At 36.9% G+C, this 20,791-nt stretch overlaps 1 protein-coding gene across 1 annotated transcript in view; it reads left to right on the top strand.

Annotated features, from left to right (window-relative positions):
• LOC113477320 (lipoxygenase homology domain-containing protein 1-like) overlaps window positions 1-20,791 on the top strand; it is a 159,821-nt gene that overhangs the window by 34,954 nt on the left and 104,076 nt on the right. The window contains exons 17-22 of the mRNA XM_026843568.1: window positions 1,783-1,915; window positions 2,191-2,342; window positions 4,612-4,766; window positions 7,031-7,089; window positions 7,429-7,473; window positions 11,710-11,873. Of these exons, the coding sequence (XP_026699369.1) occupies window positions 1,783-1,915; window positions 2,191-2,342; window positions 4,612-4,766; window positions 7,031-7,089; window positions 7,429-7,473; window positions 11,710-11,873 (708 nt within the window). The remainder of the gene's footprint in view (window positions 1-1,782; window positions 1,916-2,190; window positions 2,343-4,611; window positions 4,767-7,030; window positions 7,090-7,428; window positions 7,474-11,709; window positions 11,874-20,791) is intronic.

A 20,791-nucleotide genomic window follows, 5' to 3' on the forward strand; every position in this document is an offset into this window, starting at 1 on the left:
ATCTTAAAAAGTCTGATTTAGACAACCAGAATTACACAGTAATAAGAGATTTTGACATTAACCCAAAGGCCTTAACCGTAACTGTACAGCTAAATATTTCAGTTACTTGTTTACAGGAATCTTGCTTTCCATCTTTGTGGTTAAAAAGTATTTCATTAATATTTTGGTCCAAATTTCATAGGGTAACCCTGGATTTCAAATATTTCTTTTCACAGAAATAAAAAAAACCCCAACAGTTTGAAAGCTGTGTTTTTCTGACAAAGTAGTTAATATTTGCGATTGTTATGAATCAGCAGGGGGAGCTCTGCCAATAAACATTAAAGATTAAGAACTGCTGCTATGGAATTATTTAATGTTAGAATAAATACATGCTTTGGTGTTAAAAGAGGTGTTTATTTTACTTAAAATAGTAATTTATTGGAAAAGTGAGATAAATATTGTCCTGATTTCCTAAGTGTTAGAATCTGAGTGTGAATATTGTTTTCATAATTATGTTTGCAAGGCTTATGCATACTATATGCGCATTCAAAACACAACTGCAGAAATATTTTTTTTTGGCACTACGAATGTGTATGGAAAAAACATGAGTAAGCATTGTTATAATTCAAGACCAAGAAAAACTGCTTGCATAAAAGGATAGACTGCTTGAGTTACAGGAAAGTTACAAGTAAAACAGCAATCATAAGGTACAGTGGCAAAAAACTTAAGAATTTGAATTCTAACTCTCTTCAGAGGAATAAATAGAGGGTACTGTTACCCAAGTTATCTTTTGTTCTGCTGTAGAAAAGCCAAATATAATCACAGAAACATAGAATGGTTTAGGTTGGTAGGGACCTTAATGATCATTTAGTTCCAGCCCCACTGCCATGGGCAGGGACACCTTCCACTAGACCAGGTTGCTCACAGCCCCATCCAGCCTGGCCTTGAACACTGCCAGGGAGGGGGCAGCCACAACCTCTCTGGGCAACCTGTGCCAGTGCCTCAGCACCCTCACAGTAAAGAATTTCTTCCTTATATCTAATCTAAATCTTCCTTCGTTCCATTTAAAGCCATTACCCCTTGTCCTATCACTACACTCCCTGATCAAGAGTCCCTCCCCATCTTTCCTGTAGCCCCCTTTAGGTACTGGAAGGTGTCTCCAGAGCCTTCTCTTCTCCAGGCTGAACAACCCCAACTCTCAGCCTGTCTATAGGAGAGGTGCTCCAGCCCCCTGATCAGCTCCGTGGCCCACCTCTGGACTCACTCCAGCAGGTCCATACAAATTGTTTTAGTATTTCAAGATATCCTCTCCTTGCCAAAGGATATAGATGATAAGTTTCATTCTGTTTTCGTTTTAATGACAATCTTGCCACATTTTCCAAAAGCTCAGTCTAACCTAACCTCACTTATCAGAAAGTTTTCAGTCTTCAGTACTCCAAACAGTGTTACATAGAGGTGGTTCACTGACAGAAATCAGAATTAATGACATTTCTTATGGCAAAAAAGGAAATTTCAATTATGGTTTTGTTTTAAAGTCCAAGGCATATTCAAGGAATAGAGCCTGGCAGTTTCATCTGCAATACTATGAGTGTGAATAAAGATCCTCTCTAGTGAAGAGTCAAGTTGCTAAGTAGCGGCCAAAATAAAAATGTTTTCATACTGAAATTTTGTATGTCATATTTACTGATCGTACTATTGTTCTCTGAGATAGAAGAAAAGATGTAGAAAAATATGTTTTGTTCTTGAGAAGCAAAGCACTGGAAAGAGTGAATTGAGTCATAGTTGGAATTGCTTCTTCTCTAGGTGACACTGCAACATCTAAAGAGCAAGAAAACACAGAATTTTCCAGCAAACACATGGTTGTCAAAGAATCGGGATGACAGAGATTTTCTCTGTGAACTTTCAGTAGTGGAAGCTGGAAAGCCTATCTACCCAAGTATGTGTGTACTTCAGTTGCACAGTCACATATATGTTGGTTGCCTGGTTTTCACTATGAATGTAATCTAAATTATAGTTCATTTGCTTTACATTCATAAATGTGGCTTTAGCAATCTTAAAAAAAAAAGATAGACTGATTTCTGGAGAATATATTCCAGAAAATTATTTGTAAATCAAAGTTGCTGGCATTGTTTCCACTAAGGTAGAATAGTGAGTAAAATTATTTATGATTACACATAACTTCTATTTTCTTCTTTTGGTTATTTTTGGAAGTTGTTTTATACCATGTTTATGTCTACACTGGTGACTTGGAGCAAGCTGATACAGACTCTGCAGTTTATCTGTGTATCTATGGAAAAAGAGGAGATTCTGGTCTAAGACTTCTGCATAAATCTGGAATACCAGTGACATTTCAGAAAGGAATGGTAAGTCTGAAAATCAGTTTGCTTAGCCATATAATATAACTAAGTAATTTTACAGGTCTTAACAAGATCCTAAAAAAAAGATCACAGAGGTTTAGAAAAATAATTTTTAAGAACTAAAGAAAATAATTTTTTACTGATTCAGGAATGACTGGAATGTGTGAAAACACAGGTGGGAAAAGGGGAAGAAAAATGATGTGATGAACCCCCCTAGGATGATGAGAAGAGCTGCCTATGAATTTAAAACATATTCTGTTAAGGTATAATGAGTTAGAGCTGGCTCCAAATAAGTACACAGAAATTTTTTGTGATTTCAGATCTTAGCAGGACTGTTTGTTATGTATTTTAATGTATAATTGCATATTATTATGGTTAATACAGGGCAGATTTAAATTCATATTTCTTTCAATTACCTCCTATCTTCTCCATAAGTAAAATATACATCATCCTAATTTTCTGCAGTAGCATATGGTTGAATTTCTGGAACTACTGAATTTAATCTTAGCTCTGCCACTAGCCTTCTTATGACCTTCTATTAAGCCTGTTTCTTCCTTTGTGCGCTATTGAGAATTAACGCTTGTATGTCTAACAAATGGTGTCAAGCTGTTAGAGAACACTTTATTACAAAATAAAAAGTGATATCTAAAATATTAAGCATGGCAATAACCCATTGGGAGACTTCAGAGGTATCTGTACTATTTTAAAATAGATATTTTACACCATTACTAATGTATGAGATATAAAGTTCTATTCAAATTGAAATTCAGAATTTAAGTGGAGTTTTCTGGGGGGATTATTCTAGCCAGACTGATAGTAAATTCAGCATATTATTTATACAGGGGCTAAAGGGGATGGTTCAAAGTGTGCTTTGTTATGGAAATAGTTGGACAAGACAGTGGATTGTACAGAGCAGCAGAGCAGGGCCTGGGATGTATAATTTAATGACAGAGGCAGTTGAATGCTGACTCAAACAACTTGATTTTATCCCTGGCATAGATATTCTACATGATATTGGGCAAATCACTTAAAGTTAAGCTTCCTTGAGTGAGCACTTTTTGTATGCTTCAGTTTTGCTGCATAACCATTTTAATTTTCGGAGCAACCGTAGGTGTAACTAAGGTTTATTCAAAGAGAATTCTGCTCTGCACCTAGTAAGCTCTTTGAAATGCTAAATATGCAGTAAATTAACCCCTCTGTTTCTCAGTTAAGCACCCAAACTATTTTGCATTTTTGTCGGCTTTGGCAATAATCTCTGTGCTTTAACTATATAGGTAAAATGGAAGATTATGCAGATGGCCTTTTGAAAAACAGATTTCAGTGTTTCAGTGGGGCACTGTGGAAAAAGTGCAAAAGTGAAGTCACTGGGGAAATTAGTTCTGCTTCACTGAACTGTTTGGGTGGTTGCAGTAAATAATGCATGGAGTCATCATGATAATAAAGATAAAAAGAAGTATTAAAAAGCTGCAGTCCTGCCTGTGCACAATTTGAGGCAGGGATCCTTCAGAGAGAATAGCTTGTGTTCATATATTACATATACACAAGGGAGAACTGAAGTCACACAGGCAGTCTCAATTCTGCCATTTGCTAAGGACTGAGAACTTTACGGATATGAATTTTCCCGTGTAGTTCTTTCCTTCATTTTCCTTTTACTGAGAAGTGTGACCTGGACCGTTACATTTAGAGAGAGAGCTATATGCTTTTTTACTGTGACGGAAAATTACCAACCTGAACCTTTAACCTGATCAGCTTCGTGCTCCTATGAAAACAAGCTTTGCCAACTGTAAGCTCAAGCCAAAATGAATAACAAGGGGAAAGTGGCATGTTAGGTTTCAGTCTCTTCCAGCAGAATAAAATGTAAATAGAGGAGGCGAGACCAAAAAGAAAAAAAGATGAGGAAGTCTGTATCTTCAATGAATAGCAACCAAGGAAATAATAGCTTTAACCCGTTCTTACCTAGAGGAGAGTAATTGTAAATGGCAAGGTACTGAAACAATAGTGAAGGGTTGTGTGCAGTGTTTTGAATGATGGCTGAAACCCCAATTTATTTGGGATTATTACTGCAGTCTGATTTTAGTTGTGTTTTCTCATTTACTCTGATACGTAATCAAATTTAACTTTTGAGATCCAAACACTCTGAATACAGTCCAGCTGTCACTAGAAACAATGGGAGTCTTTGTACATTGTGGGAGTTAATCAAGCTTTTAAAATACTTAAACTTTCAGACTGATTTTGGTGGCGGCAAATTGTGGAGTGCTGTCTCCTCTGTCTCTAGGTCAGTGCTTTTGAAGTGAAAGCTGTGTCTCTTGGAGAACTGCAGAAGGTGCTGTTGCGCTGTGAGGCTAATGCCAAGTCCCAGTATTGGTACTGCGATAAAGTCATTGTCAGAGAAGCTGAGAACAACTTGGAATATGTTTTCAATTGCAAAAGGTATTCTTAAATATGTATCACTAACAGTATTATGCCAATCAAACTAATGCACTAAATATCAGTTTTCCAGGGAAACAAATTTGGATTATTTTGAAGTTTCAGGAGATCCACAGTGTGTTGTTTCAGAACAGATTGCTTGAGTTAATATGCTGTATGGTCCATACCAAAGGTTAAATGCTTATATTATGACTGTTTTACTAGATTGTACAGTGCAGCCTTATCACGCAAGGATTAGTGCTAAAAGTGTGACTTACCTATTCAGGAAGGAAAGATAAAGCACCCAAAAAGGTTCTAAATTAAGTGTATTTCTAAATGGGAAAGAAAACAGATTTGCCATCCAGAAGTAGCATTCACTCTCTTTATGAACAGCATCACCGCTAGAGAGACAAATGTGATGCCCAAAAGTCATTCGAGTGAAATGAAGGAGGTGTAGATAAACACTGTGACTAGACACTAAACACTAGGTACTAGAATTAATAATATTTAATTAATAATATTTAATAAGTGCAGGATGCCTAGTTATTTTGTCTAGATTTTTATGAATTTTTTACCTAACTTTGAATAGCTTCTTTCAACTCTTAGTGTCACATCCTCAAAAACAATAATAAAGATGTTCTCTCACCTTGATAAATTGAGATCTTTCTTCAATCAGTAGCACGTTTTTAAAAAGTAGTACAAGACTGAGGATTCCTCTGGAGTAGATCTGGATGCAGACCAACTGTTTTTGCTAGCTGTGGTTGCTACCTTTCTAAAAAAATATAGGTAAAATTTCCTAATGGAAGTTCTACAGAGAAAACAGGCTAGCTTCCTACCTCAGTTGTGAAAAATCAACTCTGTGTGCTAGCTGTCCTCCCGTGGGCAACACAGCTCAGGGATGATGCACGTCAGGGCAACACAGCTTGGGAACAATGCATGTCAGGGACTTTGCAGCAAGAATTTTCAGTGAAAGACACTGTCAAGAAGAAAGAGAGACGTTTATTTTCATTCCTAACTTTTCTACAAGGAAACACTGTCACTAAAAAAAGGTTAAAATAGTTCAGTCGTGGGGATCAGGGGTAACTTCCACTTTGACCAAAATGTAAAGCTGAAACTGTGCTGTATTCAAGGACAGGGGGGGAAGTTTTTGCTCTTCATAAATCTCTTTATTAATCTTCAGCCTCACAGCTTTATTTTACATTGATATTTTATGATCTGGGGTATGAACAAAATGCTGTATTTTTTTCTCATTTAGGCAAGGAAACATAAGCATTTTATGTGACTCAAAAATCTGATGTTAGTTTCTGAACATCCAACAGCTCTCAAATTTCAGTTATGCAGTGTTAGTTACAAACTGATACTGTTTAGGGTTTAGGATTGCAGAAGATACCTGTTTGGTGAGATTTTAGCAGAAGCAGTATAAGTAACTAATTGTCTAGTAAAACAAAATTTGTATCTTAGGGACTAGTTCTTATATGAATTGGCCTGATAATGTTTTCAAGACAAAAAATCAGGAAACTTCAAAAGCTGCTCTGGACTCATCCTGCCCAGTTGATACTGGATTCCCAACAGGCTTTATGGGAGACTGAATGATTTAGGTCATTCCTGGAGAGTCCATGGAAGTGGATCAAGTAAATAAAAAACAGCACCCCAGAAACTTGCTGATTTTTTTTTTTTTTCCCCTGTAGAAAGCCAGCTGATTTTTTACCAAGCAGGAGGAAGCTAAAAGAGTTTGGAATCCATGTTCTGAATGAAAAGGTTTCAAAATTATCTATACCCTAGAGGAACTTGACTAAGAAACCTAACTAGTGTTTGCCTTAATTTGTACTTTTTCAGATTCATTTATCTGTCCTCAATTTGTAGGAGAATAAGGAAGAGCAGTATTTGGTTCCACCTTTGTTTTTAGCGCTGAATTTTGACTTCAAGAAATAATGCAATAGATATGTACAAATTATACATACCACTCAATCCATAGTACTGAAAAAAAAAAAGTTCTCTGCCATATTCTTCCGTTTATCTATACAAATAAGTGCAGACATGCTACATGAGTCAATCTGACAGGTATATTTTCTACTGGCACAGCTCTTACATTTGCACAAATTAAATTCTTCACTGGGTCAAATAATTTCTACTTTAACAAATCAAATACTAAAATTTTAGAGGTAGAGACCCTTTGCTGTAATATGTATTCAGTATGAAAATAAGATGTGGTTCATTCAGTTATGTGGTAATATGCTGGATTTAAAATTGATTCCTACCTGCTTTCTTATTTTCTTTCTTATTCTTAGGTGGCTTCCATTTATGTCACAAGATGTAATTCATTCAGAAATTGAGCTGCACCCTCAAGGTAAGGTTTATTGTAAGTTTATGGAATTAAGATCAGTAATTTGTAATTTTTTCATCTGTAGAAATCTGGGTTGAATTTAAATATGAAAGCTAACAATTTTGCGGCTTTCTTTATTATATTTCTGAGAGAATACACTTTGTGTTTGCACTGTATAATGGGCATAGGTGATAGTGAGAAAGTAATGAGAGAATGAATGAGAAGGAAAGTTTGCTTGTATGAGCTAGAATCACAGAATGCCTTTTTCATCTCTTCTTTCAAACCTTTTCTTTAATGTTAAAGGATAGATCATTTATTAACTGCTTTTTTCTTTTTTTTTTTCTTTTTTTTTTTTTTCCCCAGAATTTCAAATAAATCAACAGCTGAAAATGCAAGAGAAAGCAAATGGTAAATTCTGCTCTAGTCTTCTGTCTTTAATGAAGACTGTTTCTGTTTCAGAACTAATTGCTTTACACATTTGTTGCTGTTTGTATTTATTTTAAAACATTAATTACAACACACTATCTGAACATTTTAGTAAACTCTGAACTTCACATTTTAATTAAACAATAAATCACTTTGTTTATGCTTTCTTTTTATTCTGTCTTTTTTCTTTCCATAATGTTAATTTTGTCTCTGTTTGAAAATTCATAGTTTTCTATTGGTGATATATCTTAATTTTAATTTTTATAGTTAACATTTTAAACCATGATTCTTTCTTCTGAGCTATATATAGTTTTGTTCTCACCATTAGTTTTTAATTTTCTGTTTTACCTGTGATTTCATATTTGTTCAGCTTGACTTTTCTGTCCTTGCAACCAGTGCAGATTAAATTACATTTCTTAATAACACATAACATTTTCTCAGCTGTGAGAAGTACTTGATGCTGTAGATTGAACAATAATTTAGAAGCTGTTGGGAGAAATTTTGAAAATGTTTATTCATAATTTATTATATCAATCAAGATATCAATGAAGACTCAAATACTTGTCTTAAATAGTGTCCCTATGGCAAGTAATTGATAAAATTTGTATCCAGTTATTTTACAAGTTATTTTAAAGTCCCACTCTGTTATAAGCTTTATTTTGAATCACAAGTATCCTTGTTGTTCTCCCTTTCTACGCCTTTTTCAGAAGACATTAATTTTCTATCTGACCATCACTCTTTGTGCCTTAGCTGTTCTGCATGTCTTGCTTCCACAAGGCCTGCACCTAGAGATCTTTTACATAGTTCAAATTGGTCTGTTTAGTCCTTCCTACACCTACAGCTGGATCTTTATGCTGTGTCATTTAAGCTGTGGTTGACGCATACAGCAAAAGTTGCAGCAGATAAAAATTGCCCCATAAGCCTAACAAAAGCTTACGAAGAACAGGAGTAAAGTAAGTTATCTTACAGATTATCTTCAATGTGGGTGAGCTTGGTCTTGCAGTGAGTATTTTGTTCACAGCACTCTCGTCCTGACCCTGGGAGAGTCATGTCTTTGTGTTGTCCAGAAGAGGTGGTCAGCTTTGTCACTGACAAAACTTATCCTCTGTAAAACCAGACCTGTTTCATGAAAAAACAAGGTGGATTTGTTGCAGATGTCTCAATCAGAGCTAAGTAGCCAAAAGCATATGCACCAGATAGCCTCTTGTTTGGAACACTTGCTGAAATATGGAACAGTGGGAAAGAGACCTGAAGTTCTGTATCCCACACCTACAGGAACTGCTCCAATTCCTAGCTGAGTGGTTGATCAGTGAATTCGTTCACTTATTTTTTTTCTATGAACTTTTAATAATACATAATTTTCATTCTATAGAGCTGCTGCTTTTTTTTTTTTTTAAACCAGACTTGTTTTCTGGGAAGTAGAGCTTTCTCTGTATTGTATTGTTCCTAATATTCCAGTAAAGAAAAAAAAATCCTAGAAAGTCATCTGTGGTAAGGTACCACTTTCTGATGTCCCCAGGGATACTTAGTGTCAGGTTGCACCTTTCGTCCATGTATGCTAAATAAAAGTCACTTCATTACACATTTTTCAGTATACTTTTCTCCTCAATGTGTATTCCTCTTCAGTCATTAAGGAACTATTGCTATTCTACCTCATCAGAATAAATACCCATCTTTTTGTGCCAAAGACAGAGAGAATTCTGTGTTTGTAATATTTACGGTTTCCAATTTCTATTTAGAAGCATGCAGGAATGCAATGAGGACTTCTGGCATCAAAGAGATTAGAAATTTTAGGATTTTTCTCCTGTTCAAAAAAAAAAAAAAAAAAAAAAAAAAAAAAGCCTTAAAGTCAATATAGAGAAGTGCAAACCAAACCTCTTTTTTATTATTTTTTGGGGAACGGGGATTCCCTTTTTTGCCTTGAGAATTGTACTTGTGTGCAAAATAGCTTACTGATACTACACTTATCCTTTGGAGGATGGAGTTGAGCTAGCCAGAACATACAGTCTCAAGAGCACGAACTGCATTGTTTTGAAACTGCATAGCTTCACAAAAGAGAGACTTGGAGAATATAATAGAATAGAAAAGGCCATCAGAAACACTTCAGGTACACTAAATCAGACAATGAACAAGTCCATAAAAAATACCTTTTGCCTGCTTTAAAATGAATATTTGTTTTGAATTTTTAGGAGGACTAGTGGGTCATGTTTTACCCTTTGTCTGCAGCATTCTTCATAAACTCTTCTAACTTGAATTGTCATTATTTTCCAGCCAAATGGTCCAAAGGAACTTTGTCTTTAAGGGATTAATATTATATTGTTTAAAAACAGAAGATGCTGACTTTTTTGGTAAATGAGGTCTTCTGTGGGACAGGGAGCCCCTGCCTTATGCTTATTGTTCACCCTTCAGCATATAGAGGCTTTTCATCCTTCTAATTGATGCTGATTCTTTTGTAGCCTGGTGCTATGTTTCTTTTGTCAAGGAAGTGGGTCTATAGAGAAATCTGTGAGGATGCAAATTTTCAAAGGCACAAAAGAATTTGTTACAAGCTAGAGTCTGACAATTTTTAGTGGAAATTGCATGGTTTGCTTCCTTTATAGAATCATAGAATTGTCTGGGTTGGAAGAGATCTTAAAAGATCATCTAGTCCTTCCCCTCCCACCATGGGCAGGGACACCTTCCACTAGATCAGGTTACTCAAAGCGCCATCCAGGCCGACCTGGAACACTTCTGGAGATGGAGCATCCACATCTACTCTGGGCAACCTGTTCCGGTGTTTTACAACCCTTATTGTAAAACATTTCTTCCTTATGTCCTACCTAAATCTACCCTCTTTCAGTTTAAAACCATTCCCCATTGTGCTGTCACTGCAGGCCTTGATAAAAAGTCTTTGCCTTTCTTATAAGCCCCCTTTATATATTGAAAAGCTGCAATAAAGTCTCCCTGGAACATTCTCTTCTTCAGGCTGAACAACAACCTTCACAGGAGCGGTGCTCCAGCCCTCTAATCATTTTCATGGGCTTCTGGACCTGCTCGAGCAGGTCTGTGTCTTTCTTGTGCTGGGGACCCCCCAGAGCTGGACACAGTACTCCAGGTGGGGTCTTACAAGAGTGGAGCAGAGGGGACAGTCACCTCCCTCAACTTACTGGCCAGGTTTGACTGATCAGACCAAGTGCTGTTTTCTGAATTCCCAGCTGTGTCTTTATGTGTATTTAAAAATCTATCCCCTCCTAAAACCAGATCACAGCCAGACCTCAAAAATGTGGAAAACAGGAGATCAAAATTCCTGACACAGATAATGGGGCTGGCCCAACATAAGTACTTCTGTAAAACAACAGATTTAATTCAAACAGGCATTGCCAGACAGCTTTCTATTAACAAAAGTGCAGTGTACACTGTGGCATTTATTTATAAGATGACTGTGGGCGGGTATTTCATTCCTTGTTTGCCTTGAACAGAATGAATCTAAGTCACTAAGTGGAACTTACTTCATACAGGCAAAAGCTGCTGTCAAAAGAGGGGTGGAGAGCATGCAATCCCTGCTTTTCAGATGTAGAAATGCATTTTCCAATCATTAATTGTTCTTTTTTAAAATAAGGTTTATATTAAGCTGCATTCAGATATTCACATAACTTGTGTGCATTGTATGGGAGCAGAGATGACATTTTAGTATCAGGGAAGCTTTACATAAAATGATTTTCTAAAGAATCCTTGTCTAGTGTCAGAATTTTTTCCAAAACCTTTTTTTTTTTCATGCTAATCTCAATGTCATGCATCTATCCAGGAAAACAGAGCTCTTGTTGATGTGCCACATCAACATAAAATGAGAGGAGATTGTACTTAATTGGGATGCTTTGATACTTTTTCCTCTTGCATTTCTTGGTTATACATGTTGTCACAATACAAATTCTGGAAGTTGGGCTTTTTCTGTGATACCCACAGGGTTATTGCTAGAAATCTCATTAGGCTCTGTGTTCATATTTCCAGCTTTAGTACACTGCAAACCTTCTAAGTCTTTAAAGTTACACAAGTTGCCTAAGATGAGTTTGAATGATGTGGTATTTGGCCAATCTTCAACTGCCTCTCCTCATTCCCTTTTAGGTGCATAGTAGTTACAGTCCCTGGGCTAAACTTTGTTTTTATTTATATCTTTCAAGTAACTTGCGACATATCAGTAACAGTTATAAAAGCGTTTTGATTTTCTTCTTCACTTTACAGAAGGAGACTGGAAAATTGCTGTAGTCACTGGGGATTTTGAAACAGCTGGCACAACAGCAACAGTATCCCTTTATGCTTACGGAGAAAACAAAGCTTCTGGTCCTATTATTTTGGGATCTGGGAAACACCTGCTGTTTAATCCCAACAGTGAAGATACATTTAAGGTATAGTATGGCTGTTATGTAAACACTGGAGAATTCAAAACATATGCAAAATAGCTTTTCTCAAAACTGGATAATAGCGGTAATAAAAAGGACCCAAAGCAATATGTAAGGATCATTTAAGTATTTCTGAGGGAGTGGCTGGCTTTTATGATAGTGTTTTGAATTGGCAGATGTATTTAGAAATACATCAAACAGACGTGCCTCTCAGAATCTGCTTCATACCTGCACCTGCATGACGTGCTAGTTTTAACTAGATGTTGTTTGCAGAGGTAGAAAAAATTTTCTTTACCTGTTCTTTGTGTCACTGTAATAAGGAAGTCCTGGCTATGGCTTGTGTTGCATATCCGTCTTTGGAAGTGTCCACTGTAAATTCTTTCATGGGCTTCTTCAGGCTTCCACTGAAGCGCACTGTCATGTGAACCTTTTCTTGGAAAAAATAAGAAGGAAAGAGGAGATGGCTAGGGACTGGAGTCAAATCACACCAAGTAGGTTGACTCATGTGATTTAGACTAGTGACATCCTACTTCTCCAAGCAAATAGGGAGACCTCTCTTCAGAGAAATGTCTGAGAGGTGCTTCAGAAGCATGATATTTCCCAGGGCTTCTCCAAGTTCCTGTAATTCCTACCATTTCCTTCAGTTCTTATAGTTCCTCGGGACTGTACCTGTTGCAATTGTTAAATCTGTGATATGTCATTTAGGTTGAAATAATTTATGCATAATAAACAGATGAGGGGGAATCAGTGACAGATAGGGCAGGAAGTTTTTCTGATTTTTACAATTTATTTCCAGTTTGTAGTATTAATATATAAGTTCTTGCAGAGGCAAGTCAGTGGTGGTCTTTCCCCTACATTTATTTAGGTTGAAAGTAACTTGACTAAAGTTTGCAGATAATGCAAACAAACGGGAAGGTGAAATCAGTGTTTATGTGAGGACTAAATTTAACTGTTCCTTTTCAAATCATTCTGGCTAGATGACCATCTTGGATACTTATTCAGCTACTTAATGCTGTCTTCCTGGCTTGCATCAGCAATAGCGTGGCCAGCAGGGACAGGGAAAGGATCTTACCCCTGTACTCGGCACTGGTGAGGCCGCCCCTCAATTCCTGTGTTCGGTTTTGGGCCCCTCACTACAAAAAGGACATTGAATGACTCGAGCATGTCCAGAGGAGGGCAACGGAGCTGGTGCAGGGTCTGGAGCACAGGTCGTACGAGGAGCGGCTGAGGGAACTGGGGGTGTTTAGTCTGGAGAAGAGGAGGCTGAGGGGAGACCTCATCACCCTCTACAGCTACCTGAAAGGAGGGTGCAGAGAGCTGGGGATGAGTCTCTTTAACCAAGTAATAAGCAATAGGACAAGAGGGAATGGCCACGGAAGGTTTAGACTAGATATTAGGAATCATTTCTTTCCAGAACGGGTTGTTAGGCTCTGGAATGGGCTGCCCAGGGAGGTGGTGGAGTCCCCATCCCTGGAGGTGTTTAATAGTTGGTTTGACATAGCGCTTAGGGATATGGTGTAGTTGGGAACTGTCAGTGGTAGGTTAACAGTTGGACTGGATGACCTTAACCCAGTTGATTCTGTGATTCTGTGATAGCATGTTCTTACTCATTTATTTGGTTCACTGAGGGAAGTACCAAGAACATTTGTTTGTTTTCTTTCTCTTTGGAAGGTACAGCATGTTTTTCAAAGCATCTTTTTTATCCACATCAAAGCAAGACCTGATACCTGGTCCAGGAGCTCTGATGAACTGTTACTATCCACACTAGCACCCAGATTTAGGTCTTCTATACTTTGTGCGTTATGTTTTTCTTTGATGAGTCACCACTGAAAGCTTGGGAGAGGCTTGGAGACTAGGCACAGCTCTTCATTGCAGTTTAAGTGTGACGTACTGAGGAGTACAACTTAAACTTTTTACAAAATCTAATTGTGTAATCAAACTTTTAAATTAATTTGCAATAAGACCTTTAAACTTCAGAGATTCTTGAGGAGGCTGCTCCCTGAATTTTAACTTCACCATCAAAGCTTCAAGGTTGACCAGATTACTGTCTATCCATTATTTCCCAAATCACTTACTTAACTTTCAGTCAGTGCTGATCAATGCAGAGAGAAAGAAACGAACAGATAATTTTGCTTCCCCTCACCCACCATTTTTTCCCCTTAAATGTTTCAATTTAATAAGGTACCCGAGTTCTTTGTAAATGTAAAAGAAAGCTGTGTTCCAGGTTTGTAACTCTGCAGTTTTCCAACATTAAGAGCACTGTCTAATCACACCAATATTGCTAAAAAATGTGGAGTTGCAGAAAAATTGGATAGCCCATATTGCTTTCTATTACACTAGTTTCATCTCTTAAGTACATCGTTGAAAATCTTGACTGAATGGTCCTTTATTTGCAACCTTTGTGTAAAAACATGCTGCATATTTGAAGGCTATTTAAACTCCAGGTAACCTCCTTTTTTTGAGATTGTTAACTGATGCAGGGAGCTGCAAGAGTTCAGCATACTATGGTGGAAAAAATAAAGCACTATCATGTGCCACAAAACCAAACAAAATACCATCTCACTTTAAAATCCTTTTGGTCACAGATATAATCATAAGAAATAACTGGGAAATGGCCCACAAAAAGAGAATGAGACAAAATGACTGGATCATCTTAATAAAACCCAAGAATTGTGGTCTGATAGAAAGTACAGTTAACTGCAATGTAACTTGGATACATAAAAGTCAATAATGAATATACAGTAATGTTAAAAATAATGAATAAATTTATTAAAACTTGAGTGAATCAAAATGCTGCTCCATATAATCTTGAGATTTTCTTGCTCATCTAGAACTTGATTTTGATGTTGCCTGCATTGCTGTATACAGCTGGTGTAACTTCATTAACTTTAGCTATCTCTGATTAAGGTTTGTGTAAATTAGATTAAAAACTGGTCAACCTCCAGTGTAACACAGGTAGAATGTAATAAGGCTATTGTCCTTGGAGATTTCCATATAATGGCAGCTCATGAAATTCCCTGAAGGTAATTTATAGTTGTTGTGTAATGGGGAGAGTTCTCGTTTCTGACCAGAGTCTTGGGTTCTAGGTTTGCACAAGACAGTTGTATATAACCTGCACCATATTTCTATTCTGACTTAGAACTTTTTCCTACCAGATGGGAAAGTCAGGGATGAACAATATGGGAATGGGAAAGAAAAGGAATGTAAATTTGGTGGATTTCCCTCTGCTCTGTGTTCCTGCATGTTCAAAGAAACTAATCCTAGGCAATGGCTTTCTTCTTCTGTTAGTATTCAGGCATAGTTTTTAGGGCATAATTTTTCTGTTAAGAGTCATTCCTCCTCCAGTAGAGTAGGTATCAATCCTCCTGATAGAGAGATATCAATCTACCATTAGTTATAGCTTTCATCACAACTGTGATCTGTTTCCTGCATTTTCCTCTGGTGTCATCATGGTCCCTGAGTAGTTCTCAGTATTTCAAAAATACTGATTTTGGCAGTAGTTTGAGTTGCTCAAGACACTGAAGCTTTAATTATATTGTAAATTTATATTCTCCAGAGCCCTGTATTCTGCATCATTTTTTGACACATGGCGAATTATGTCTTATGAGTGTACACACGGTTTTATAAAGAAATTATTTGTATAGATAGTCTTGGTCATGCCAAGTATTCCCTTCTACGTCAAAGAAAACTAAGCAGAAGACTGTAAGCCTTTTATCTTCCGTAAAAGTCAGCTGCAATCTCTCAGTTTTTGTTACTTCAATACAGAATAATTCCATACCTTCAGATACAAGTTCTACTCTTCTAATAATAATGAAGTCAGTAAAATCACTGACTGGTTTGGTAGATCTGCTTTCAAAATATTGTATGCTAGCTTTAGTGAGAGGGGTGGGACCTAGAACCTCCTTAACAAGAATTCTGCTATGCTTTGCTTTGTGAGTTTGCTTCATTATCAACTCTGTATCTCTTTAGGACAGTGTTGGTCTGACTGATTTCAACACCTTGTCCAGTTTATCTTAAATAACACTATATTAAGCTATTGGGTGCTGGATTTTTTTTTAAGTAATCTAAGACCTTATGTTATATTTTGCAGTTTGTATCTGTCTTTGTAAAGAAGATAGTTCATGTTTGCAAGCATGGGACATGGAGTATGCATGATATTTTAGGAGAACTGGAAACTGGAATCCATCCCTGGTGCAAATTTTTCTGTATGAGCCTATTTCTCTAACTTGTAAAGCTAGAGCCATATCCAGTTACACTGTTTAAAGCTTCTTCATCTATATAACAGTTCTTTAAACACTGTCATATTCTATATCAGGGCAAACTGCCAGAAAGTAATATAGGTAAATGAAAAATAGGGCTCGTGCTAATACACACAGAGATACCTGGTAGTAAAAATAAAGTGTTCCTGTGATGAGATTGTTAGTGTTAAAAATAGCCTTTTTCCTTCCAGTTGCATGTACATTGGTTGTGAAGAATTGTGTTCATCAGGTTTACTCTGTATTGCATCACATGGAGGCTTAAGACTTAGAAGTTTATCTGTTGTTTTTAGGTTTGGTTTCCTCCAAATAAAAGTTTAAATAAAAGTATCAGCCATTTTAAATAATCTATGCATTAATAACGGGCACTCCTTCCTTTAGAATCAGCCCTATGGACTGTAAGAATCTGTTGTGTTTCACTGTGTGTCTTTCATTCCTGTAGCCTGGATCCATATTCATTCTTTCATCAGCCAAAACTGAGATCTCTAAAGTAAAATGAGAACCAGTGGGGAGAAAACTGATTGTTAAAAAATAGGTTGAAACAAATCCATTTTCATGCTTTTCCTCCCATTGTTAAAATAAAAGAGCCTGTAAGGAGCTCAGTGAGAATTCTTCCCAAGTAGGAAGATAGCAAAAGTGACCGCAAGCACTAATGTAGCTATCTACTCTCTTAACCATGGGCCTGCCAATGCCTAAAAGCTGAGCATAGCTTGTGTCCTGCTATTTTCCAGCTGTCCCTGTTTGCTATAATGGGCATTTAAGTCCAGAAACAGTTGAATAAAACTTAGAGAAACCCAGGCTTTAGTCAGATATGCTTAGATACGCTTAAAGCAGCATTAAATAGTCATACTGATGGCTTTAGTTTCACTTGAAACTGTCCATCTCTCCATGAAATGTATATGATAACAACATGAACCTCATTCCTGGCTGAGATAAAAGGGAGAAGTAGGTAAAACGGTCTCCATCAGCTACAGGCTGTGCGTGAAACAAAATTTAGTTTGTTCCAAGAAAATTACCTAGAAGGATCATAAAAAGCTCACAAAAAGTCTTGGAGAAAAACACAATTCATCTCATCTTCAAGAAATGAGTGGACATGGTGCTATTTGTTCAGTAATTCTGCATTATGGAGTACTGCAGTATGGAATATATATATGTATGTATAAATGATTTTCTCTTTTAAGGTAGTTTCTTAAGAGTTCTTTATGTACTCAATTTCAGGATCAATCTTCCAGCCATATATCTGCAGATCATCTTCTTTTTCTACCTGCTGGCAACACAAGTCCAAGATGAATACATACTGAAACTCCCTGCCTGTCTCTCTTAAGTCACTCCTCTCTCCCAGGTCTGTTTAGCCCCCCGATAGGCTTCAGGTGGTTGTTTCTGAGATTTTATGACAATAATTTCCTTTGTTAAAGGTCTCCCTGTTAAGCATTCCCTCACCTTCCCATGTCAAATGCCCAAATCCAATTTCTGTCTTTAGTAATCCATGCTCTTGCCTTGCCTTCCCCTCAGCCGTTTTCTAGTCCATTCACATTGTTATGCCTCTCATCATCTCAGCATCTGAGCGCTTTTCAGAAATGATTGTTATGACTAATGTGTAGCTTATTCTTTGAATCTTTTTCTTAAAAATATATTTTTTTTTGCTTGGACTTGGTAAAACTCCCTAAAGAGGATAGACACTTTATACAGTACAATGCTAAACAAGATGAGGTCAATGTCTTGCTTTGAAACAGAAGATGATAAAGTGATAAAATTTTTGATGGACCTTACTTTATGCAGCCAGCTCTCTGGCAGCTCTTTTACAGTTCTATCTCCTGCAAAAATTATTTTCACTGTGCATTATAGGGATTTCTTACTACTAGCGATGTTGAATCTGGTTCTCACCCTAAAGATAATTATGTCAATAAGGTGATGCCATTGCACTGCGTGCTACAGAATTACAGAGGTTAGAAGGGATCACTGAAGATTTCCTAGTCCAGCTCCTTGCTCAAAGCAGGACCAGCTAGAGTAGGTTACTTTAGGACATTATCCAGTAAGGTTTTGAATATCTCCCACTCTACAAACTCTCTGGGTAATCTGTTCCAACATTTGACCACTCTCATCCATTTTTTTCCTCATATATTTAAGTGGAATTTATGGTGTTTTAACTTGTGCCCATTGCCTCTTGACTGTTCACTGGAGAACACTGAGATGAGACTGGCTCTGTCTTTAGTCCCTCCCTTCAGGTATCTATACACATTGATAAGATTCTCCCCTGAGTCTTCTCCTCTCCAGGCCAAACAGTCCCAGCTCTCTCAGCCTTTTCTCATGTGAGAGATGCTTCAGTCCCTCCGTCATATTTGTGGCCTTTCACTGGATTTTATCCAGTATGCCCATGTCTCTTCTACTGGGGAGCCCAGAATTGGACACAGCACTTCTAGTGTGCCTCTTCAGGGCTGAGTAGAGTCAGAGTTCTAGTCCTACTCCTAGGCTGTGGACTGAGGTGACTACTCTGAATCTTTTCTTAAATGAATCTTCATGTGTCTTCAGACTGTTTGGACCCCTATTATGTGCCTACCAGCATAATGTTTCTTATCATGCATCACTTCTTCATGCATAAGGTGCACTTGTCCAACCACAGCACCATTCTGTTAGCATGATGTGCATGCCTGTGATGAAGGTTAAGTAAAGCTTATGTTTTCTTGCATGGCCTGACTTTTGTTGAGGTTTCTTACAGCTAATGCTAGGCTGTATTCCAGTTAACATCCTCTGGTAGATAGTGTTTTATATCTCCACCTAAGCACTGGAAAGTTTCAGATCCAGTAAAATACTTGTGGCCTGACTTGGAAAAGCACAGATCAGTGAGAAAAACCTCAGATACGTAAGTGGTTTATGTTCTCCTAACACAAGAGTTTTGTTCTTATTTTCAAGAACTGACTCCTTGATACCATAAATACTTGGTGTTGACATAATATAATTAACCACACAGTAAAAGAAAAGTTCTTCCAGAACTTTAATGTTATTCTTAAAACATTTTCACATTTGTTGTACTTGAGGGAGGAAAAAACAAGCTGTCTGTTGGTACAGTTAGTTTAGCAGATAAGAGCAGTTTGGCATTTCCTTTATCTAATTAACCAGGTAATGGATAATTGACATCCATTTTAGTGAAAAACAGTACATTGTTAGCCTGTATAGGAAAGTCATGTGAGTGAGTATTGAATATTGGGCTAGCTACAGGATGAAAAGAGCTTGGGCAGACTAGAAAAGAAAGTTTTTGTTACTGTACAGTGAGAAGTACTTGTTTACCCAATTTATTTTTGTGACCAAACTAAGTATGAAGTGGGAAAAAATAATGCAGATTTCTGTGTGGCCTTTAATCCTACTCCTTACATGTCTATATCCACCTCTTTCATGAGACACTCAAGTTTCTGTGTGAGCACCTGTGAAATATTCCTGTTCTTGAGTTAGTGTGTAACTGTGCCAAGTTTGTTGGTTGCAATTAACAAATTGGTTGAATTCAGACATCTGGCAAATGTAAGCACTATGGGTGGACCCTGGGTACTTTAACAGTACATTAGATATGATATTTTTGGCAACGTTTACCAGCTGCATGGTCACAATTTGAATTTATCTTCTGCTTCCAAAGATTTCTCTGTTATATGTAGATGTTGTAGAAGTTAAACTAATGCAGTCAATGATTTTTTTTTCTTTTGGGAATCCATCTGCTGCACATGCCTTCTCTGAAATTCTGTTAATGAGGTGACTTTACATGAAATTAGTAACTGTCTGTCACGCATAGCTTCTCGTGGTTGTGTTAGTGGAATTTTGGTGTAGCTTCTTCTGAAGTGTTGACTTATCCAAATGATTTTCATGCTAGCCTGAGTTTATTTCAGAGAAATTTCAGAATACTTTCTGTGCAACCAGAATACAATGACGTTATTTTGCTTATTCCAGTATATAAGAGAGAAATAGAGTTATTACATATATCCTTTCCATCCTTTTCACTGAGTATCTTTCCACTGAAGAGTCTTTTGTTAAGCCAAGGAACTCTTACTTCACTTTTCGCTTAGTTAAACATCTTAAGTACATGAAAATAGGTCATACTGACTTAACTCAAAATATCAGAGATATGCTAGGGACTGAAAAGAGTGTTTGCATACCTCATTTAGAAATTGAATTAAAATTTAGTCCTTGCATCCTCTTTAGGAAGAACTTCTGCTGATAAACCTGGATTTCAATTTATTCTTAGAGACAAATTGTAAAATACAAACTTTGTTAAGCTTTGATTTCAAAATTAAGGTGATGTTTTCTAATGCATGGTTTAATGAAAATGTTCCCATTACCTTTGGTAAGAAGATAATTTAGTCCTATGCTTGTATAAAATGTAAATAGTAGCAATGAGCAAAGCATATAGTTGTCCTGATTAGCAGGCTAATCTTGTTTAACTGCTTGCAAACATTTAGAATATGGGTGTGGCTGTTTTGAAAGTGGTGGATGTTTTTTTCAATATGTATTGGTACCGATACTATAAAATATGAGTGTTGATATTATTGCCTGTAACAGTTAAGAAAATCACCACAAAGAGAATAGAATTACTACTATCATTGTACTCAAAATGATAGTATTAAGGTTAATAAGTGCTGACAGTGTCTCAAATGAGCAGGGTCTGTATGAAGTCCATTCCCTTTA

The sequence above is a fragment of the Athene cunicularia genome, assembly GCF_003259725.1.
Source record: "Athene cunicularia isolate RWA chromosome 2 unlocalized genomic scaffold, athCun1 chr2_part1, whole genome shotgun sequence".
In the NCBI taxonomy this organism is placed as follows: domain Eukaryota; kingdom Metazoa; phylum Chordata; class Aves; order Strigiformes; family Strigidae; genus Athene; species Athene cunicularia.